This window comes from Callorhinchus milii, unplaced genomic scaffold, assembly GCF_018977255.1.
Source record: "Callorhinchus milii isolate IMCB2004 unplaced genomic scaffold, IMCB_Cmil_1.0 Scaffold24, whole genome shotgun sequence".
NCBI classification, from domain to species: Eukaryota; Metazoa; Chordata; class Chondrichthyes; order Chimaeriformes; family Callorhinchidae; genus Callorhinchus; species Callorhinchus milii.
This window is the reverse complement of record NW_024704765.1, coordinates 1,441,183-1,464,656: the sequence shown is the minus strand read 5'-3', so window position 1 is coordinate 1,464,656 and position 23,474 is coordinate 1,441,183. Positions and strand designations below refer to the sequence as shown.

At 48.2% G+C, this 23,474-nt stretch overlaps 1 protein-coding gene across 1 annotated transcript; it reads right to left on the bottom strand.

Annotated features, from left to right (window-relative positions):
* Positions 1 to 958: 958 nt before the first annotated feature.
* Positions 959 to 21,329, bottom strand: p3h1 (prolyl 3-hydroxylase 1). Its single transcript, XM_007897768.2, has 15 exons — positions 20,827 to 21,329; positions 17,588 to 17,740; positions 16,528 to 16,717; positions 14,308 to 14,439; positions 13,322 to 13,461; positions 11,949 to 12,038; positions 11,230 to 11,282; positions 9,339 to 9,460; positions 8,560 to 8,687; positions 7,756 to 7,851; positions 6,515 to 6,665; positions 3,801 to 3,918; positions 3,254 to 3,329; positions 2,579 to 2,719; positions 959 to 1,367 (listed from the first exon to the last, which is right to left on the bottom strand). Exons 1-15 carry the CDS (start codon positions 21,274 to 21,276, stop codon positions 1,074 to 1,076), a joined length of 2,334 nt encoding a protein of 777 aa, XP_007895959.2. The 5' UTR covers positions 21,277 to 21,329; the 3' UTR covers positions 959 to 1,073.
* Positions 21,330 to 23,474: the final 2,145 nt, after the last annotated feature.

Below are 23,474 nucleotides of genomic sequence, written 5' to 3'. Positions count from 1 at the left end.
TGGAATTTGGGGGCCGCGGTCAGGTTAACATCACACTTTTCACTCCTGCAGTCTTGTGAGCCCCACCTAGTGGCCAAATAGGTAGTGCCGGGGGCTTTGTTGCATCTCCAGCACTCGGAGGGCTGCAGCTCATCTCATCCATTGCTCCTCGGCACGGATGGGATTGAAGATGGCACAAGGCATCAGTGGTTTGTGGGGGTCTGGGCGGTGGACCCTGGGTGGTGGGCTCTTGGCGGGGAAGCTCTGGGGGGTGGGCTCTGGGGGGGGTGGGTTCTGGGGGCGGGGTGGGCTCTGGTGGGACATGGGCTCTGGGGGGGCGCGGGCTCTGGGGGGCGCGGGCTCTGGGGGGGTGGGCTCTGGGGGGCGCGGGCTCTGGGGGGCGCGAGCTCTGGGGGGGTGGGCTCTGGGGGGGTGGGCTCTGTGGGGGCTGGGCTCTGTGGGGGTGGGGCTCTGTGGGGGGTGGGCTCTGTGGGGGGTGGGCTCTGGAGGGGGGTGGGCTCTGGGGGGGGTGGGCTCTGGGGGGGTGGGCTCTGGGGGGGGTGGGCTCTGGGGGGTGGGCTCTGGGGGGGGTGGGCTCTGGAGGGGGGTGGGCTCTGGGGGGGGCTCAGGCCTTGCTCTGCCCATGCGACTGGTGAGGCAGTTTGTGGGTCTCAGGCTAAGTGGGCATCATAGTCCCAGAATGCACTTCACTCCGGAGTGAACTGAACTCTAGTCTCAGTTGTACAGATACGGAGGATGGGGTGAGGGCTCACCGGGGGGGGGGGGGGGGAGGGGGAGCACCTCTGTCAGGTTGCGCAATCTTTTGTTGCTATGACGATGGAGGGGGGTGTGTGTTTGATGTCACTACATTTGAGTTAGAAATCCGTCATTGTTGCCATTTGGAAGCAGAGACTGGAGAAGGACGGGGGGGGTGGGGGTGGGGGGTGGGGAGGGGTGGGGGTGGAGGTGGGGGGGGGGTGGCAGAGAGAGGATGATGGGGAGGGGGAGGGGAGGAAATTGGACCAGAATTTTAGGACAGAATCAGTACCTCTTCCGACTAACAGTGAATGACAAAAAGGACATGAGCAACTACATTACAACTCCTGCTTTGTTGAAGCTGAGTTCAGGGGGACGTCTGCAGGGGCTTTTGGGCCTTGGTTCTCTGTGTCACGAGTCGGTGTCTTGTTGGAGGGGGCTGCCCCAGGTTCGCCTGCCATTTCTGTTGCTTGACCTCCAGCCGGTGTCTGTGTGTTAGCCCCTCCCTGGCTCTGCGGGCCTCCCTCCGAGGGTCCCAGGGTCTTCTCACCCACAGCCGGTGCTTTGGCTGCCACCTGGTCAACATCCAGGTCAAAGAGCATCTTTACAAGTTCATCAGCCTCAAACCTGTCCTGTGGGAAACGCCGAATACAAGTGAGAATCATAGAATTTTACAGCACAGACGGAGGCCATTCAGCCCACCGTGCCTGTGCCCAGCTCTTTGAAATAGCTACCAACTAATCCCACTCCCAGCCCTTGCTCTTACCTCATAGACATGCAAATTCTTCTTTGTTAATTACCTATCTAATTCCCTTTTGAAAGCTATTATCGCATCTGTTTTCACGCAGTGCGTTCCAGACCGTAACAAGTCTCTGGGTAAAAAAATTCTGCTCGTCTCCCTTTCTGGTTCTTTTGCCAATTATCTTAAATCTGTGTCCTCTGATTACCGACCCACCTGCCAATTTCTGCCTATCTATTCTTATCAAAGCCCCTCATAATTTAAATACCTCTATTAAATCACCCTTCAACATTCTCTGCTCTAAGGAGAATAATCCCAGCCTCTCTAGTTTCCCCACATAATTATAGTCCCTCATCCCTGCATGAGAAGTTTGACAGGTACTTTCTCCTACTCCTGACCTCAATGTTTCGCTCCCTCTGAGCTACCTGCTCCAGTTCTACTCCTCCCTCCTGGACCCTCTGCTTGTTCTGCTGTTCGCTTGTCACCTCTTCCTTGCTTGAATCAGAGGCCTCTATCCACAGAGACCCCACTCTCTGTATCTCTCCCAAATTCCTCTCTCCTTCTCTCCCCGCCTTCAAAACTCTCTTAAAAATCTCTCTTTGATAATGGCTGCGGTCTACACCCTCAACCACCCCTTACCCCATACACACACACACAAAAACACACACACTAACATACGCACACAAACACACACACACAATTCTGGGCTGGGAACACACTGCCCCGAGCAGGGGCGAAATGGTCAGTACAGTGCCTTGGGACGTCCTCCCGACATGAAAGGCGTTCTATAAATGGAATCTTGTTGTTGTTGTTGTTATCAACTGGGATGTTTAAAAGGGAGATGGTTAGATAATCGGGAAGGAAACAGGAATTGCTTGTGGAGAAAGAAACAGGGAAATGTGATTAAATTAAAAAAATCTGTCTTGATCTCATAAATTGGTGGAGCAGGCTCATGGGCTGAATGGTCTCCTCCTGACCCTTGCTATTGAACTGATAAAGAACTGGCCCTCCCGCATGTCCATTAACCTCTTCTTTGCTGAACTTCGTGCACTCCCCCTTGTCTGTGCTCCATCACCAGACTCGACAAAGGCTCCACTTTCTTACCCTCTCTGTCTGCCGTGGGTCCAAAGTGAACCAGATGGCCAGGCCACACCGCTGACCTTTAGTCACCGCCTCCACACCATGCGGGTTTTCACTGCCCGAGGAAAAGCTGACCAGTCGGCCACAATCGGGCTTCACTCGCGCCTGATAATAAATCAATAAATAATAAAATAAATCATAATTAATAATAATAAATAATAATAAAGCTATTTTTGGAAGCTCAAATATATTAAGGAAAGTGACATCCATTCTTATGTAACGTGGCAATGTTATTGAAATTACCTCTACAGTGATTTAAACTGTAATAACATAATAATAATTGTTTCAATGCATACAGCGCCTTATCACATCGTCCAGACGTCTCAAAGCGCTTCACAGAATATACTGCAAAGACTGCATATTTTGTGGGTGAAACACAGCAGCCAATTGTGTACAGCAATGTCCTACAAACAGTCATGAATTGAGTGACCAAATTATTATTTTTTTTGAAGGGATTATTACCCTCAATCAACTGAGCATCAGGTTCCTACTATGTAAAAGGCATGTGGAGCGAGGAAACTTGCCTAAGGTTTCAAACCCAGGTCCTCTCACTACACTATGGGACTCTGTGGATCCCACCTAGAATGTCATAACGAGAGCGCTATTATATGAACTAAATAAATAAACCATACCACTTACAGTAATGCTTTTAGCATCCAGTTCAGTGAAGATAAATTCTCCGCCTTCAAAATCGTTATTGAAGTAAAGAATAGCACTGTAGGGGGGAAAAAATAATTTATTGTGGTACTCTTGTCCACTGTCAGGTTTGTATTGGCACCTCGGGAAATAATTAATACAATATTTTGGGTGAACAGTTTGATTGCAACTTGTATTTTTTCAGGCCTTATATCACATCAAACGCCTCAAAGGGGTTACACAGCGGCATAGAACGGGCACGTACATAGCGTTACGACAGTCTGAAAGCAGATGACCAGTATGATGGGAAGTGCTGAGCAGGCTGGAGGGGAACAGAGGTGGGGCGGGGAGGAGGGGGTTAAGGGTCCGGAAACAAGCTTTTAACAGGGTTCTGAACACAGAGGGATTTGGGGAGAGAATTCCAGAGAGCACGGTAAATTCTGGTCCTGTTTTCCTACAAAAAACAGTCACTACACTTGTAAATCGCTTTCTGACGTGATTAAGAAGCAATTACTTTCTCTCTCCCTTTCACTATTTGCCGTTGTTGTACCTGTAATCCCGCTGTGTATAAGCCGGCGTTTCCTTACGACATTCCAGAGCCTCGGAGTTCAGGATGCAGTTGTCCACGTGTATGGAATGGCTCAGGTCCGCTCGTTCTACCTGGTTTCCTAACGTTGGAAATGAAGAGAGTCTGGTCAGTTCAAGATCCTTCCCAAACGCACATCTGGAAGATGAACCGATAAAGAACTGGCCCATTGACCACGTCCTTGCCAAACTCCAACCACTCACCAAATCCACTTCACAATACCTGTCCTGGTTTCCAATCCCTCCCTTCTCACTCTACATCCCCTATTCTAATCCTCCTCTGTTCCAGTCTGTACCCTTTTCCAGCGTGACCTGCCCTCGATTCCCACTCCCTCCATTCCACCATCAGTGGCTGAGCTTTCAGACGCCACCTGCTGTCCTCACAAAATTTCTTTCCCAAACCGCTTTGCCTCGATCAGTGAAGAAAGCACTCAGTGACCTCTAACGCTGAAATTTAAACTTGGGGAAGTTAAATCGCGTGACGCAATTATGACTTAGACTGCGCACGAGACAGAAAATCACCCTAGTTTGAATTTTCCAGTCCATGCGGAGTTAGCTGATCTTGCCGAAAATAAGTCCTTATAGGGGCCATTCACACAGCATGGCTGTGCTGAGCAGGGATTATATAGAATTAAATAGAAAGCTGCTGCACAGAAACAGGATTCTAAAGGGTCCAACTCACCTTTGCTGCTGTTTAATCTACACAAACTCCCAACCTCCTCATCCCTCCTCTGATACCCTTCTATTCTTCTCAAAGAGCCAGCACAGACTCGATGGGTTGAATGGGATCAGGAGGGGCTGGAGAGCAGGGAGGGTAAGGGGTACGAGGGGGCCAAAGAGGAAGGTCTTGAGACGGGCCGTGAAGGAGGCAAGGGAGGGGAGTGAGGCAAAGCAAATGTGGGATGACGATCCAAAGAGTGGAGGCAGAGAGGGTGAAGGCCTGACTGTCAATGGTGGGGCAGGCTGGGCGGGGGGGCAAGAGAGGAAGGGGGAGCTTGATGGTAACATAATAAAATAACATAACATGTAGGAGCAGGAGTAGGCCATTCGGCTCTTCGAGCCTCTGCCCCGCCATTCAATCATGGCTGATCTTCTAATCTAACTCCAGCTAATAACCTGACGCTGCCTTATCCGCATATCCCTTAATCCCTTTTGCAATAAGAAATCTATCTCTCTCAGTCTTGAATATGTTCAAGGACTGAGCGTCAACAGCCCTTTGGGGTAGTGAGTTCCATACATTCACTACCCTTTGAGTGAAGAAGTTCTTCCTCAACTCAGTGCGAAAGGGCTGCCTCTGATTTTAAGGTTGTGACCCCTGGTTTTAGTTTCTCCAACCGGGGGAAACAATCTCCCACTATCTACTCTATCATGCCCTTTGATGATCTTATAGGTTTCTATAAGATCCCCTCTAATTCTTCTATATTCTAGAGAATATAGGCCCAAATTGGTCAGCCTATCCTCGTAACTCATCCCCTTCATCCCTGGTACTAACCTAGTAAATCTACGCTGCACCCCCTCCAAGGCAAGTACATCCTTCCTTAAATGAGGAGACCAAAACTGCACACAGTATTCCAGGTGTGGTCTCACCAGGGCCCTATACAGTTGCAGCAAGACTTCCCTACTCTTATACTCTAATCCTTTCATAATGAATGCTAACATACCGTTCGCCTTCCTAATTGCTGCTGCACCTGCAGACTAACTTTCTGTGATTGGTGTACAAGGAACCCAAGTCCCTCTGGACGCTAACACGTTCCAATCTCTCCCCTTCTAAAAAAACCCGCTCTACTGTTTTTGCTATCGAGGTGGATGACTTCACACTTCCCTACATTATATTTCATCTGCCACCCACCTGCCCAATCACCTAACCTGTCTATGTCATGCTGCATTTTTTTATGGTCGTCCTCTGTGTTGACACTTCCTCCTAGTTTTGTGTCATCCGCGAATTTAGATATATTAACTTCGATGTCCTCATCTAGATCGTTGATGTAGATGGTAAATAGCTGAGGCCCAAGGACTGATCCTTGTGGCACTCCACTAGTCACATCCCGCCAATCTGAAAAGGACCCGTTTATCCCTACTCTTTGTTTCCTACCCGTTAACCATTCCCCAATCCATGTTAATATGCTCCCCCCAATTCCATGGGCCCTTATCTTTTGGACTAACCTTTTATGCGGCACCTTATCGAATGCCTTCTGGAAGTCCAAATAGACCACATCCACTGATTCACCCTTATCTAGTTTACTGGAAATATCCTCAAAAAACTCTATGAGATTTGTCAAACATGACTTCCCTTTTGTAAAGCCATGTTGACTTGGACTAATTATATTGTGCCCTAAATACCGCACTACCACATCCTTAATCAATGATTCTAAAATTTTTCCTATCATTGGTGTGAGACTAACTATAGTCCCCCATCATTTCCTTTCCACCTTTTTTAACTAGTGGTGTTGATTAAAGGCGTGAGCAACAAGGCTAATAGGCAGGGGGAGGAAGAGGACGAATTTTGAGGAAAGGTTCAGAGAGTAGGGATATCGGGCCTGAAGGCTTGGCCACCAATGGACTGGAGGGAGTGATGAGGAGGAGCAGTAGAGTGGACTTGGAAGAGCAGAGGCTGGAGGAGTTTCCTGAGGGAGGGATGGGAAGGGAAGGAAAGGGAAGACATACTGCTCGTGGCTTTACCTTCTACGGCCGTACGGCAAACCAGGTGGGTGTAGGAGAAGTGCAGTGGCTTTTCAAGGCGATAATATGATTCAAGAATTCTCCGGACTTTCTCGCTCACATCGTAATAGAGTTTAGCTGAACTCAGAGGAACCTTGCCGTCCTGTGCCAGCTGTTAAAAAACAAGAGCACACTGTTGTAAACTCAAGACAATACCAGACGTCAGCCTGGCTCAGTCACTTTCACTCTTGCCTCTGGGGCAGAAGGTTATGGGTTCAAACTGATGCTCCAACTATGCCTGTGTCTGTTCAGATGGAAGTGAAAAAGAGAAGGGTGTTTCTCTCTCCCAGTGTCCTGGCCAACAATCCTCATGATCAAATTGATCATTCACTTCATGGTTGTTTGTGGGATTCCTTGCTCTTTGCCCTGCACCCTTAATTACTTCTCACTATTACGTTCCATTTAAAATGTTATGGACTGAGCTTCACCACTTGTAAGAAAGCATTTTAACTTCGTATAATATTCTACGTAAAATACCCTCTCCCTTTAAATCTTTCCCAGAGAATTCTGAATTTATGTCCCATAAAGGTTACGAGGAGACCTAATAGAGGTCTTCAAAATCATGAGGGATTTGATAGGTTAGAAAAGGGAAAACTGTTTCCACTGGTGGGTGTGTCGGTGACTCGAGGTCACAGATTCAAAAAGAAGCCGAGGGAGGGGAGAAGACATTTTTTCAATTGGCGAGTTGTTCGAACGCATTGGCTGAAACAGTGGTGGAGGCCGATTCGATAACAACTTTTAAAAACGCGGTGGACGGGTATTTGAGGAGGACGGGTTTGCGGGTTATGGGGAAAGGGCCGGGGAGTGGGATTGATATTACACTGCTCTTCTCAAAGAGCCGCACAGACTCAATGGACCGAATGGCCTCTTTTTGTGCTGTACGATTCTATGATAAACTTTAGAGTAGAATCGATAAAACTCAAGACAAATAAATACAGCGCCTACATGTAAATATTCCCAGGCTTGGAGTGAAATGTGACTCTTTCTCCCTGGAAAGATACACCCCATTTAACCTAATTCCGGAGAGGATTAGACAGATGTCGGCAAAGGCAAAACCTGGGGACCCTAGAATGTGAGTCGGGGTAACTGCTGGAGTCTAACCAGCTAAGACGGTGATGTTTGTGTGTTTCAGTCTCATTCTTTGAAAACTTCCAGAGACTGTGATTAAAGCTTGAATGAAACACAAAATGTGGAGGACTTACCTTGAGAGCCTTGAGCATGGTCACTCCCTGGAATCGCTCGTTGGGAGTGTGCGGTGAAGGTTTTCCACGGTAACCATCTCCGGCCGAGGCAGCCAACTGTACACCGCTCACAAGATTAGTTTGGATGAAGAAGAACCTAAGGCACATTTGATCTCATCTCTCCACAATCCCTATTATCCTCCCATCACAGCACCAGATAGTTTTCTTAATTGAATCCCAGCGGCCTGGCCCTTCCTGTTAACCCCTGTTCCATTCAATCATTTTTCTTTGTGTTAAGAAATGTGTGGGTGTTAAGTGTCAGCTTTGGCTCAATTGTTTGCACTCTTGCTTTTCCGTCAGAAGGTGGCGCGTTCTAGCCTCATAGAATATTACAGCACAGAAGGAGGCCATTCGGCCCATCTTGCCTGTGCCAGCTCTTTGCCAGTTGCCGGTTACCCGATCAGTCCCACTCTCCCCATATCCTTGCAAATATTTTCCTTTTCAAATACCTATCCAATTTCCTTTGGAAAATTGTTATTGAATCTATTTCCACCAGCCTTTCAGGCAGTGACTTCCAGACCGTAACAACTCTGTGTAAAAAAAAGTCTCCTCGTCTCCCTCTGGTTCTTTTGCCAATTATCTTGAATCTGTGTCCTCTGGTTACTGGCCCACCCGCCAGAGGAAACAGCTTCTCTCTATCTACTTCATCAAAACCCATGTCGAGACTTTGAACTTGCATGGTCCAGGCTGACACTCCAGTGCAGTGCTGGGGATGTACTTCACTTTTGCAGGACTGCACTGGCATATCAGCCTAGACGTACTCACGTTAGACAGCATGCGGAGCTCCAGGCATTGATTGGGGGTGATAACTCCGTCCATCAGGCCTCTCTGTGTGCCGTTCATCATCTTGGAGTTCATCACCACCTGCACCCCATCATACAGCACAGGACCTCCTGCAACAGGAGAGAAACGTCAACACACCTCAAAGGTCCGTCAGACAGTCAGGAGGCGGGGTGGGGAACAACTCAGATAACATGGTTAGGTGATTAGCACTGGGCGTGGGGGCTGAAAGCTCAGCTATCCATAGTGGAATGGACGGAATGAGGGAAGAGCAAAAAGAGTGAGAACAAGGCAGGAAGGGGTTGGAGGGGGAGGGGGAGATGGTGGAGGGATTTAAAGGTCTGGTCGAGGATCTTGCAGTCTGATGGATTATTATAATAATAATCCTTGCATTTGATATAGCGCCTCAGCATGTCTTCAAAAATATACTGCAAAGTGAATTGACTGTATATTTTGTGGACGAAATGCACAGCAGTGTCCAACAAACACCAAGCATTGAGTAAATATTATTTTTATTTTATTTTTTTGAAGGGATTATTACCCCCAGAAAGTGATCCACCAATCGACTAACAATTGGGTTCCTGCTAGGTAAAAAAGGCGTGGGGAGCAAGGAAGATTGCCCGACATTTTGCCCTGCCCGGGAATCAAATCAAACCCAGGTCGTCTCGCTTGCGAGATGAGTGATTGAGAGCTGATGGAACCAGCTCAGTTTATTATTTAGTGCGTAAAAGTCTGTGCGGTCAGATCACAGGCACCTCACTCACCCTCTCGGACCATCTTAACGATCTCCACCGACTCCTTGGTCTTCTCATCCACAAGATGCTCGATTTCCTTCATCAGGTTCCCAATCTCCTCGCTGATCCGCGCTGCAGTCTCCCGCTCAGTCCTGTTTCAACAGATTAACCATTTCAGTAGTTTTCTAAAAAAATACCAAACAGCCCACGTCCCTTTAGCACTGCGCTGTGGGTGTTAGAGCCTAACCCCAAGCCCTTCACAGGGAACTGTTGTCACCAGCAATGAGCTGCACGGCAGTCAGTTCGGGAGAGTCATCTCCTATTAACCCTGCAAGCCAAAGCCTTAAAGGGTAGGCTGGTCCTAGTTGGAGAAAGAGTAGGAAAGCTTGCCAGACAGTGATATCAATAGCAAGCTATGCCGTTTTAGCTGGATAGACTATAGCAGTCACCCCAACACCCACCTTTGAATTCCCCACAAGGCTTGGCTCTTGCCAACCTGCGCCTAATACTTTCCTGAATTAGGTAAGCAGGGTGTGTCCTTCCAGGGAGAGAGAGAGAGAGCGCATTCCATTCCAATAATCTATCTTTGGGATTTCCATGTGTAGGTGGGATGCATGGAATTCTCAGCTCGGTTTGGATACTCTTAAGCACCGTGATGGGTTCCCACATGTGTGTCAGATACCCGGCTTAACCCAAAAAAATTCCTACATGCCTTATCAGCATTGTGAAGCACAGACAAAACCAACGTGTACTTGTCAGATCTTGTAGGTAAGTGGTGAAGTCCACACATCAATAACGAGGCCATTCTAACAGGGTTCTACTGTACTGTACTGTGTACATATTCCCTCTAGTGGTCACTCCCTGCCCCACACTCACTGTCTGGCCTGTGTGAAGGGAAGACACTTGGCTGTGGATCATGTGAGGTCATGGAATCATCCCTTGAGAACAAGTCGTGAAGCCTAGAATCTTACAGCACAGCGAGAGGCCATTCATCCCCTCGTGCCAGTGCTGGCTCTCTGTGAGAGCTTTCGATTTGGTCCCTGCTCCACGACCCATACCCAGCCCGGCCCCATCATCGGCGGCCAGGCCATTAGCCTTCCCTCCACCCTATGGAACTCATCCCACATTCCCTTCGCCTCGCTCCCTCCATTACCTCCTTCAAGGCACATCTCAAAAACCTTCTCTTCGACCGAGATTTCAGCCCCCCCCACCTTACCCTCCCTACCCTCCCTGTTCCCAATCCCCAGTTCAGGTCCAAATCCCTGACTGTCCAGCGCCTTGGGATGTCCTCCCAACATGAAAGCTTTACAAATATAGGCGTAATTTTGTCTTGTATTGTAATCCCCTGTCTTCGGTCCCTGTCCCTCCCTCCAGCCTTTCCAAGTTCTCCTTTTCAAATATTTACCCAATTGTTGGTATCAATTCTGCCTCAGTATTTTTGGTCGGCCATTCCATGTTCTAATAACCCTCTGTGTCTAACCTCTCCCTCTGTTTTTTTGTGATGTCACATCGATGCCCTCTGGTCACCAACCTCTAACTGGCCTCCACTCAATCTTCTAAGTTCTCGTGGAACTGTTGAGACTTTCAGGACAGGGAGATTAAGCAAGTGGGATTAGAATATTACAATTGGGCAGTGAGGCAGATCCCAAATTCCAGGCTCTTGATATATTCTAAAACCAGAAGTCACTGGGAACACGCAGCAGGTCAGGCAGCATCTCTCAAGAAAGAGAAAAATGAGTTAACGTTTCAGATCTGAAAGGTCATTGACTTGAAACGTTAACTAATTTTTCTCTCTCCTTAGATGCTGCCTGACCTGCTGCGTGTTCCCAGCCACTTCAGTTTTTATTTCAGATTTCCAGCATCTGTAGTGTTTTGCCTTTTGTTTCCCCATTATATTCTACTCAAAGGCTTCGCTCCTTACTTTTGTTTTTCCCTGAGTTTAACAGGCATCACATTTTCTGGAGTCCAAGCGTCCTGAGAAGGCAGAAATGGGTTAGTCACACTAACACTGCAATACAATTTACATTTACACAGTACCTGTCTTGTCAGGAAGATTTCTCAAAGTGCTTCACAGTGCTGGTCAGACACCAGAGTTGAGGGTGAGAGCTGAATTGGGTTCGGGGGGGAGAGGTGACCAAAAGCACAGTACTCTCTGAGACGTGGCTTAATAAAGTGCCACTTATTATTGGACAACAACAAAATGCACTTATAATCACACCTTTCACCTGGAATGAAATGATTGGGTGTTGACTTACTTGTTTGTTTGACTATAATTAGTGCGTAACTCTAAAATAGCCAGTAACAGATCTAACAGGGAGTTTAAGAGGAAATGTTCACGCAGAGTGTGGTCAAAATGTGGAACTCCCTTCAGGAAAGCTGTGGCTGAAGCTGAAAGCATCAATGTACAATATTTAAGCTTCATACACAAGGGAGCAGAAGGGTATGGGAGAGGAGAATAGGAGGGTTATGGGAGAGGGGGATAGGAGGGGTATGGGAGAGGGGGATAGGATGGGTAGGAGAGTCATATGGCATTTAAACACCGCACAGACGAGTTGGGCCGAATGGCCTGTTTCCATGTTGTAACAGGTCTTATAGAAAAGACATCAACTGGGTCACATGTGTCAACATGCAGCAACCTACTGGGTCTATAAATGTGATCCCAAACACTTCGTTGGCAAAGTACAGCAGTTCCTTCTCCAGCAGTGAGCTGTTGATGTACACCTGGACTCTCTGTGAGGAAGAGACAGAAAAGTAATAATAATAATAATAATAATCCTCGCATTTGATATAGCGCTTTTCACGTCGGGAGGACGTCCCAAAGTGCTTCACAGAATATACTGTAAAGTGAATTGACTGTATATTTGTGGGCGAACGCGGCAGCCAATTGCGCACAGCAATGTCCCACAAACAGTCGTGGATTGAAAATGACCAATTTATTATTGTTTTTGGTTTTGGAGGATTATTATTAGGAGTGTGGAGTAAGGAAACTTGCCCAAGGTTTCGCCCTCTGCCTGGAATTGAACTCAGGTTTCTCACTTGCAAAGCGAGTGCTCTAATCACTGAGCTACAGGACTCCACAGTGTCAAGCACAGGAATCCCAGCATCGATTTGTTCGACAGATAAGAGCGCTGGACATCCACCGATACAGGAAAAGTGTCAACATAGATGTACCCTAACACAACTTACCTTCAATAAGAAGAGTCGGCAATGAGCCAGAGTTCTGTTCAGCACGGCTCAAAAACAGGGGAAATGGGGCATTTTGTAACCAATTTGACACAAGCCTCCCAGGCCTCATCAAAGCCTAGTGAGGATTTAAGACCTCATCCTGGGTTAGTTTTCATTGAACTTCTCCTCCTGGGATAAGATCTCAGATTTTCCCTCCCTTTCCTTCGGGCAGTTCCTGGTCCCCACTCGGCTAGTGACAGGATTAGGACCTCAGGTGTAAGGAGACGTAGGCCCGAACCAACAACGACAACAACAAACACAAATTTCATTTATACAGTGCCCTTCATATCGGGAGGATGTTCCAAGGTGTAACCCACCTGGGTGTTGTGAGTCAAGAAGGTGTAAAGGGTTGGTGGTGGGAAGATGATCGAAGGCACAGTCAAAGGGGAAGGTCTTGAGAAGGGACTTGAAGGAGGCAAGTGAGGGGCAAAGGTGGAGGGGCTCCAGGATGGAGTTCCAGAGGGTGGAGACAGAAAGGCTTAAGGCTCGACTTCCAGCGATGGAGCGGGCAGGGTGGGGGGACATGAAGCAGGCCAGTGCCTGCCAAGTGGAGGGAGCAGACAGGTTGTAGGGTTTTAGGAGGTCAGAGGTAGGGCAAAACAACATTGTAGAGGACTTTCAGGCGAGGATGAGGATGTTAAACTCGATCCACTGGGGGAAAGGGAGCCGGTGAAGCAATCAAATTCCTACCATCTTGAGGAGAATTATCATCACGCATGAATGAGGCAATGCTAACAGAAAAGAGCAACAAGAAGGCATTTGAACCATAGGGTCTGAGGACTCCTTACCTCTCTGGCATCAATGTGTCTCGCTAGTTGGTCTCCCAGTACTGCCTCGTAATACTGCTGGTTCTGGTTCATCACCTCATCGTTGGGATAGAAAAGAAGGTACGTTTTGGTGCACTCAATGGCCTTTTCATAATTCTCCGCTGAAATGAAGACCCCACATTAATAATCCTCAAAATAATTTTTAAAATTTACATTTGATACAGCGCCTTTCACATTGGGAAGACGTCTCTCAAAGCTCTTTGTAGGATATACCATCAAATGTAGTGACTGTATTATGTAGGCAAATGCAGCAGCTGCATTGTGCACAAACAGCCATGAAGTGAAGAAGCAATTTTATTTGGGGGATCGTTGGCCAGGACACTGGGAGAGAGATCCCTTCTCTTTCGTGTAAGCCCATGGTGTCATTTCTCAAGTAGAAGGCATCTCCAATAATACAGCCCCCAACCCTCAACCATAGGCTTGATCGAAGTGGAAGGTCTTCAGGCATGATCTGAAGGTCGGGAAGGAGGGAGCACACAAACATAAGAAATGCTAGATGAAAAAAGACCAAGGCCCATCTAGTTGGCCTTCCAGCTTCTTGGTGGTCGCATGCACATATGTTCCAAACTTTCTATGTACTGTATTCCCTAATGTTATTTCCTAAGAGAAAACTATATAATCTGTGTTTGCAAGAATCAATATTTCCTACTTCAACCGTCTCCCCAGAGAGCCTGTTCCATAGGTTCACTATTCACTCACTGAAATGTAAGGAGGAGGTCTAGAGGGAAGAGTGTTCCAGAGTTTCAGGGGGAAGTGGCTGAAAGCGCGGCCACCGAAGGTGGAACGGAGGGCAGGAGGGACAGGCAGGAGGCTGGAGGGGAGGCGATGGGTAATGGATTGGAGAGTAAGCAGGTCAGAGAGGTAGGGAGGTGCCAGCGAATGAAGGGACCTGAAGACATTAAAGTTTCACAGGTAATAATTGCTCTCAAGGGACGGACACACTCAACTGTTGTAGTAGGCAAACTGCAGGTGATCATAATGGGCGGGCAGGAAGTTATCGATGGGCTTCTCTTTCCCAGGCCGGCTAGCCAACTCCACAGCACAGTTCTGCCGGCAGCTCAGGATCTGAATGTAATGATCTGAAAAAACACAGCAAATGTGGTAGAGAATAGGACAGTTGAGCACTTTAATGAAAGATAAAGTAACATGTACTTTTTATTAAACGGTAAACTCCTGCTAACTCAGCCCTGTCTGAATTTGTCAGCCCCACTTGAGTCAATATCCCGGATATTTATCCATGTGCCGAACTTGCCACTCCTAATAACTTGTCACTGAATCCTTTTTCCTCACTCAGAGTGATGAGTTATCAGGAGTTTCCTGTATTATTGTAACATCCAACTGAAGAACTGGCACAAATGAACGATTTATCTGGGGGGCTGTCGGACAGGATACCAGGAGGAATTCCCTTCTCTTTTCACTAGGTCCCAGGCATCTTTAACTTCTATCTGACCAGTACATTAGTCTAACAGCTTACGCAAAGGATGTCACGTCTGACAATATATCGCTCCCCCAAGTCCTGCATCAGGTCAGCCTATAAACCATTGTTTCTCAAACCAATTTTTTTGGTGGCTTCAGTGTATGACCACTTACTGGTGGCCATAGCTCTAGTTTTGTTTTGTTTCCTAAAAATACTTAAGTTAATCAGAAACTTGCCTAAGGTATCGTGCTGCTAGGAAATCAAGCCCGGATCCTCTGGCTTGCTCTAACCAACACGCTACAGGACCCCATTATGATTAAAGACCAGAGTTATCGATAGAGTTGTAATTGTCTTAGCTTTTAAGAGCAGTCATGCAAACAAACTTGTGACTGCATCATTTCTCTTAACCGCCAAGCCAATTCCAACTGCGTCAACATGATGGTCACATTGATTGGGTTCGTGAGATTGTGAGTCTCAACATAGAACCAGCACTAGGCTATTCAGAAGCTCGAGCCTGTTCTGCCATTCTATAAAATCATGTCTGATCTGTACCTTAAGTCCCAATACCCGCCCTCACCCCATACCCCTTAATACCCTGACCTGACAAATATCTATCTACCTTCGTCTTGAAGATGTAAATGGATCCAGCATAATTTATTCAAGAGATCATTAATAAAATACTAATTGGGTCACTCAATCCACGACTGTTTGTGGAACGCTGCTGTGCACAATTAGCTGCCGCAGTTCGCCAACAAAATACACAGTCAATTCACTTTACAGTGTCTTGTGAAGCGCTTTGAGACGTCTCGAAGATGTGATGAGGCGCTGTATCAATTGTTGTTTATCCACAGACTTTTGGGGGAGAGAGTTCCAGATTTCACCTTCCCTCTTCCCTTTGGGTGAAAAATGGATAAGATCATGCCTTCAAAGCCTTATAATTTCACGTCTTAATGACCTAGCTCCAATTTTAGAGTGATGCCCCTTGATCTGGATTCCCCCACCAGAGGAAATAGGTTCTCTGTAACTACACTATTGAATCCCTTTATTATTTTAAAAACCTGAATCAGATCATCTCTCAACCTTCTAAACTCAAGCGAATAGAGACCAAGTTAATCCAACCTGCCCTCATAATTCAACCCTTTATGCCCTGGTATCGTTCTGGTAAATTTGCGTTACACATCCGCCACAGCCAATATATCCTTCTTGAGATGAAGTGCCCAAAACTGAACGCAGTCTCCAGATGGGGTCTGACCAAGGCTCTATATAGTTGAAGCAAAAATGAGGCAAGAATGCAACCAACTGAGCCAGGATGACAATAACAACAACAATCCTTGCATTTGATACAGTACCTTTCGTGTTGGGAGGATGCCTCAAAGTGCTTCACAGGACTTATCACAAAGCATAGTGCCTGTCTGCTGGCAGGTGTAGTGACTGTGCATCGAATATGTATAATTACACAGTCACTATACTGTTTTGCAGGACACTGGGGAAAACCTCCCTCCTAGTTAATGTTAGCAGTGGTAGAATTTCAGATGAAATGCTGATCGTCATCAATCATGATAGTGATCCCATCACAACCAAAACAAGCTGGAGAGTGGAAGGTTCTTCCCATGTAAGTCACATTTTTAACAACAACAAGAAATTGCATTTATATAGCGCCTTTCACGTCAGGAGGACGTCCCAAATTGCTTGCCCTCTATCCCTCTTTGGAACAGCTGAAAGGTTTTGAAATAAGCTGAAAAGTAAGTACCTGTTATGGCTTGGAAGAGGTCTGCATTGTACTCCATGTAACTGTAACCATCAAAGAGATACGGACCTTCACACAGTGCTCGGCACTCCATATCTGCCTGGAGGTACTGCACCAAAGCTTTCTCAAAGAGCTCGATCGAGGCTAGAAACTGCTCATCTGTGTACAGTCTGACTCCCGCCCGGAACGATTCCTGGGAGAGAGAAAGAACCTTAAATATAAATATTCACAGTAAATCTATAGATATCTATATGATCCATATTATCTATATCATCTACATGATCAACCTCAAACTTCAAAATGTCTCAGAGCAGTTCACCTGGAAATTATATCAAGTGTAGTGACTGTGTATTTTGCAGATGAAGGCAGAAACTATTATGCGTACAGCAATGTCCTGCACACATGAAGTGAATGATGCATTAATCTGGAGGATTGTTGACTAGGGGCCCAGGAGAAAATTCATTCTCTTTTCCAGTAGTGTGGCGGGATCTTCACGGTTGGTCTGAATAGGCACAGACGGGACCACTTTCATGTCTCATCTGAAGGACAAGGCCTCTCCCACAACTATTCCCCACAAAAATCCAAACAATTTAAAACTCAGCTGCCCGTATATGCCATACCTCCATCACACCAGTTCTAGCCAAGCTCCACTGGCTCCTTATCACATGGATCGACATCAAGATCCTCTCACTCAAATCCCTTTGTGCCCTGGCACCTCCTCTACCCCTACAACCTTACTCACCAACCCACAGCTTGCTGCCTCCACTCTATTTACTCCGGCCTCCTGTTTGTCCTTTGTTCCCTCCAATCCACCATTGGTGGCTGCGCTTTCAGCCACTACGCCCCGAAATTTTGGAACTCTGTACCTCAATCCCTCCACCTTGCCCCTTCCTTCCTCATTTTCAGATCACCCCAGAAGGCCTTCCTCTTCGACTGTGCTTACGGTCACTTCCCCCCAACCACTGGCTCAGCATCAGGCTCCGCCACTGTTAACCATTCCGAGATGCTACCCCACGTGAAGGGCTCTATACAAATGCAAAGGGAATTGCTGTGGTTGGGTTACCATATGGGGTCTGGCTTCCAGATCTGTAAAGTCCGATTCCTTCACACCAGCCATCAGCTTGTAATACTCCAGATTTTGCTGCATCTCCAGATGTTCTGGATTAGCCACAAAAAAGGTGTAGGCCGCTGCCACAGCCTTGTCCAGCTTCTTAATCTGCCGATCAAAACACATTAAAGACTGTCTTTAAGCCCTTGGGTTTAACATTAACATTGCATCTGAAGGACAGCACCTCCGACAATGTAGCATACCCTCAGCACTGCATTGGACTGTCAGCATAATAATAATAATAATAATAATCTTTGTATTTGATCACATCTTCGAGACATCTCAAAGCGCTTCACAGAATATACTGTAAAGTGAAGTGATAGTCAGGGATTTGGACCCGAGCAGGGAGTTGGGGTAAGGGAGTGGGGAGGGCAGGGAGGGTAGGAAGAGCCGAAGGGAACAGTCAAAGAGGAGGGTTTTGAGATGTGCTTTGAAGTATTCCAGTTCCTGAGCCAGGCAGGTCTGCTGTACCCCAGGGCACTGCTGGTGACAGCCCAGCCAGGCTGGCTGATCGGCCACATTTGGTAGGATTGATTCTCAAATAGTTACCCAGAGAATTGTTAGAACACGGATTGCCCTGCTGGGCGCAGTGGTTGAGGCAGGATTTGTATTAGTTTTCAAGAGGGAACACGATAGATAACTATAAATAATAATAATAAAAATCAGAAGAAATCTTGCATTTGATCTAGCACCTTTCACGTTGTTGAGAGGTCTCAAAGGTGATATGCTATAAAGTGGTTTTGACTGTGTATTTTGTGAGCGAAAAGCAGCAGCCAGTTGCACACAGTCCCACAGTGAGTGAGCAATTTTATTTGGGGGGATTGTTGGCCAGGACACTGGGCGAGAGCAACTCCCTTTTCTTTTCCTATTTCCAATAGTGCGATGGGATCTTTAACGTCAACCTGAACAGGAAGATAGGATCTTGGTTTAATGAAGGACAGCACCTCCGACAATGCAACACACCCCAGCACTTCCAAATTGATGTGGAGTTTGAACCCACAACCTTCTGGCTCAGAGGCAACAAAGCTAACACACTGGGTTCCATCCAGCCAAAAGAGAGTAATCTGTAAGGTAAGGGGGCAAACAAAAACCAGGGAAATGGGATTGAATGGATTGCTCTTTCAAAGAGCGGCTGAGACAAGATGGGCTAAGGAATGCAAGGATTATTATTATTTTTACAGACATTTATCTATTTCCATTTTAAAGCTAATACTGATTCTGCCTCAACCATCGCTCTATCCTAACTGTGAAAAAAAATTCCCAAGCTCCCTATTTGCTCGTTTGCTAGCTATCTTAAATTGATGCCCTCAAGTCATGAACCGACTCAGGAACCACTCTTTTCTGCTGTGTGCTATGAATTTGTACGCAATTGTGAACGTTCACTTCAAAAGACAGACGGGACTTCAGCCTAATGGGAAAGAAGGCTGGCGTCTCCGACATCGCTGCTTCCACAGTACTGCACGGAAACATCAACCTGAGTGAGGGCGATAACTTCTGAAACTCTCTCCCCCAATCCTCCTGCCTTGGCCCTCACTTCCCCTCTTTTCGATCACCACTGAAGACCTTCCTCTTCAACCGTACTTATGGTCATGTCCAACCCCTCCCCCTGGCTCCGCCACTGTTAAGCGCTCCTGTGAAGGGGCACTATATAAATTATAAGTTGTCGTAATGGTTTTGAAAAGATTCCCCTCCGCACCAAAGAAATTTAGAAGCTTTTACTGTAAACGGTTGTTACTGCAGAATATGCAAGCTGTGCGTACTGACTCTCATTCAGTTCACGCCTCCTTTTTAATACCAAGGGATTCCCAGAGCGAAGTTTCTGCAGCACTGGAAGCCGCTGGGAGCCTTTGAGCAAGTTCCAGCCGACACCCGGTCTTTGACGTGGCAGCTCAGAGCAAGGGGCTGGGAGGGGGAGGGGGAGGGAGCTAGGCCTCAGCTCCGTCTATTGCCTGAATGAAAGGAAGGCAGAATTCCAGGGCAGTGTTAAAACAAACTGAACACATTCCCCCGGAAAGTTTGGAAGCCAGCGGACTGCGTTAAATGGCGAGAGTCCCTACACTGTGACTGTCTCCCTTTCCCGAGTGGATCCTGTGAAGTGTGTGTGCGGAGCCCTTTAAACTCCCCGAGATCCTTGCTTGATACAAGCATTTCAGAAGCCAACAAATTCACAACAACAACAATAAAATGACATTTACACAGCGCCTTTCACGTCAGGAGGACCTCCCAAGGCACTGGATAATCAGTGCTTCGGACCCAAGCTGGGGGTCAGAATCGGGGAGGGTGGAGGGCGAGGGGGGTGTGGGGTGGTTGGAGGGAAGTCCCTTTCGGTGTCTCTCAACCTGGTGACCGAAGGCACAGGCGAAGATGAGGGTCTTGAACAAAACATCTAACTGTGCAGACGGGTAATAATAATCCTTGCGTTTTATGGTTGCAGTGATTGATAGCTGTAGGGTGTTGGGGTTCAATGTTGCCCTGATCTGCAGAGCCAGTTACCCCCTGCGATTTTGAGGGAACTTCAAGCCGTTCAATTTTCTCTCTCCAGAATAAAACTTTACAGTTACACGCTTTTTTTGCACTAGATGCACAAAGTGTCAAATGCGAGCATTATATTTATTGCTAAAGTCCCGAAGTGTTACGCGGGTTCAAGTCTCTTTTAAAATTAAGCGATCGCTATCATGGAGGCAAACGTGGCAGCACGACGCTGAGACAAGCGGCCGATCAAACACAATTTGGGGACAATTTCATCAATAATAATCCTTTCATTTGATATAAAACCTTATTGCGTCGTTGAGGCGTCTCAAAGCGCTGTAAATATACTGTAAAGCGAGTATTTTGTGTGCGAATTCTGGATGGGGCGGAGAATATAAGACAGGAAATATCGGGAGAATTACTGCCATTATTTCTTTGAGATACCGATGGACTGATGGGGGGCGAGGGGGCAGGGGACTTGGGGGGCAAACAGTTGTGGGGTGATAATAATAATCCTTGTATTTGATACAGCACCTTATCATGTTTTCTAGATGCGTCAAAGCGCTTCACAGACTATACTGTCAAGTGAATCGACTGTGCATCTTGTGGGCGAAACTGGTTGAACCCACCTGAATTGCAAGGTAATCGGGACCTAAATTAATTGGAGACAATGGTGTTTAAGGAGCTGCTCCCGATTGCTGCCCTGGAGAGAGGCTGAGACGTACCTTGAAGTAAGCGACTTGCAGATAGTTGTAAGGAGTCCTCCTCTTGAACTCCAGCTGGGTCTCCTCAGTGACCTGATGCAGTGAGTCTGGTCCCAGCCTAGTGCTCTTGCAGGCTCGCAGGCACTCGGCCTTCCTCAGCACCGTGTTGAAGAAGTTCAGGTCGAAGAGGAAGTCCCTGCTGCTGGCCGAGGACACAAAGCCAGTCTGGTTGTTGCACTGGAGCCGGCAGTGGGTCTTGACCTGATACAGGACCTGCTGGTTCTTCAGGGCTCGCTCCATGTTGATGATCACCCCTTGCCAATCGTTTCGATGGTACGAGTTCACCGCCGCATCAAACAACCGGTCGTAAGGCTCCAGCGGCTCCCCGTCTGCCAACGGCACCTCCGCCCAACTCAGGGTCAGGGCGAGAGCCAGGAGAGCCGCCGCCAACAGCAGCAGAGGCTGAGCCATTGCAGGCGGCCTAGACACAGGGAGAGAGAAGCAATCGCTGCACGCTGGTAATGGGATGGAGCCACAGCTGGAAACGTGAACTGGATTGAAGGTTCCTTGCTGGAGCTGGGAGGAGCCAACCGACTGCACAGCCAGTCACTGTGAGGAGGGAGCCAGGGGCTACCCCCTCACATCCCCCCTCACATCCCCCCACACCCCCCACAGCCAGGAAACAGCAACACGCAACTCAGACACCGTATCACTGTCTGACCTGATCCTGTTGTGACAGAGCCTTTACAACATGCAACCATCTGGAATTAAAAGTTTAACGTTGGGGGTGTGGTGGGGTGAGGTGGTCTGGAGGCTCCACACTAACGAGCTCAGAGTAGCTTTAAATAGTTTTACTATCTAATACTTACTTACCCGTAATTTTTGCAATGGTTCTGTCCCTGGTTTGCAAATGGTTTTGATGAGTTGATTCTAATATAAAAGCTAAAATTGTGGAATCACTCCACTTTACAGTATTCTGTGAAGCGCTTTGAGACGTCTCGAAGACGTGATAAGGCGTTTATCAAATGTGAAGATTATTATTATCTCATGTAGATAATAACATTTGTTTTCTCTGCGTCTATTTCACTGTCCCTGTCCTCTGTCTGTGTATGTGTGTCTCTACCTTTGTTTTTGTACCACTCGCTCTGTCACTCTTTCACCCCCACCTCAGCCGCACCCCCACCTCGGCCGCACCCCCCCCACCTCGGCCGCACCCCCACCTCGGCCGCACCCCCCACCTCAGCGCACCCCCACCTCGGCCGCACCCCCCACCTCGGCCGCACCCCCCACCTCGGCCGCACCCCCCACCTCGCCGCACCCCCCACCTCGGCCGCACCCCCCACCTCGGCCGCCCCCCACCTCAGCCGCACCCCCACCTCAGCCGCACCCCCCACCTCGGCCACACCCCCACCTCGGCCGCACCCCCCACCTCAGCCGCACCCCCCACCTCAGCCGCACCCCCCCTCAGCCACACCCCCACCTCAGCCGCACCCCCCACCTCAGCCCACCCCCCACCTCAGCCGCACCCCCCACCTCGGCCACACCCCCCACCTCAGCCGCACCCCCCACCTCAGCCGCACCCCCCACCTCAGCCGCACCCCCCACCTCGGCCACCCCCACCTCGCATACCCCCCACCTCAGCCGCACCCCACCTCGGCCGCACCCCCCACCTCGGCCGCACCCCCACCTCGGCACCGCACACCCCCACCTCAGCCGCACCCCCCACCTCAGCCGCACCCCCCACCCAGCGCTGCTGGAACGTCAGCTTAGATTATGTGCTTCCAAGTCCCGACATGGGGTTTGAACCTTTTTTTGACTGTGCTCCGGTCAGGGTCACAAACTATGTGTGACCAGGGTTCCCTCTGTCTCCTCGTCCTCCTCGACCTCTCCGCAGCCTTTGACACCGTGGACCACTCAATCCTCCTCCACCGCCTCTCCTCCCACCCTAACCTCCAAGACTCTGTCCTTGACTGGTTCAGGTCCTACCTTTCACGCCGCCTCCACTTGGTCTCTGCAAACGGATTTTCCTCCCCCCCGCACTGTCCCGTGCGGTGTCCCTCAGGGCTCTGTCCTCGGTCCCCTCCTCTTCACCCTCTATATGCTCCCCCTGTGGTGACATCATCCGCAGACATGGGGTAAATTTCCACAGATATGCGGATGACACCCAACTCTACCTCTCTGCCTCCACCCTGAACTCCAGGACTACTGAGGTCCTGACTGACCTGTTCAACATCAAGTCCTGGACGAGGGACAACTTTCTCCAACACAACGTCAGCAAAACCGATGCCCTCCTGATTGGCTCACACATGCCACGCAAAGATAGCAGTTAATACTGAGCACAGCACAGAGAGAGTTAAACCTTCCCAGACCCTGGCAGGCTTAAATAATCTTAAATAAAAAGAAACAGCTGCACTCCCCACGCACACACAACACCAGCTCTCTAATTTCCGAGTGGGTGAAGAAAGAGGCATCCAAGCACTTTTATAACATTTTTATTTTGTTTGGTGTAGGAACGAGAGGTATACAGAGGTTTTGAAAACTGCAGGAGAGTGAGACGCCCACACGCACTCGCACTCAAAATGTGCCCTTCCCCCAATGAACAAGTCAAAGGCATCGCAGCCCGAGGGAAAAAAATTCCTGTCTGGACATTTTAAGTCAGTATCACAAAG

Bases quoted from the DNA above. Each gene is read 5' to 3' on its own strand.
- p3h1 (XM_007897768.2), bottom strand. From the start codon at position 21,276: ATGGCTCAGCCTCTGCTGCTGTTGGCGGCGGCTCTCCTGGCTCTCGCC. The intron at 17,741-20,826 runs GTACGTCTCAGC...TTTGATCGGCAG, and splicing joins TGCAAGTCGCTTACTTCAAG to ATTAAGAAGCTGGACAAGGC. The intron at 1,368-2,578 runs GTAAGAAAGTGG...CGTTTCCCACAG, and splicing joins ACCCACGGCAGACAGAGAGG to GACAGGTTTGAGGCTGATGA.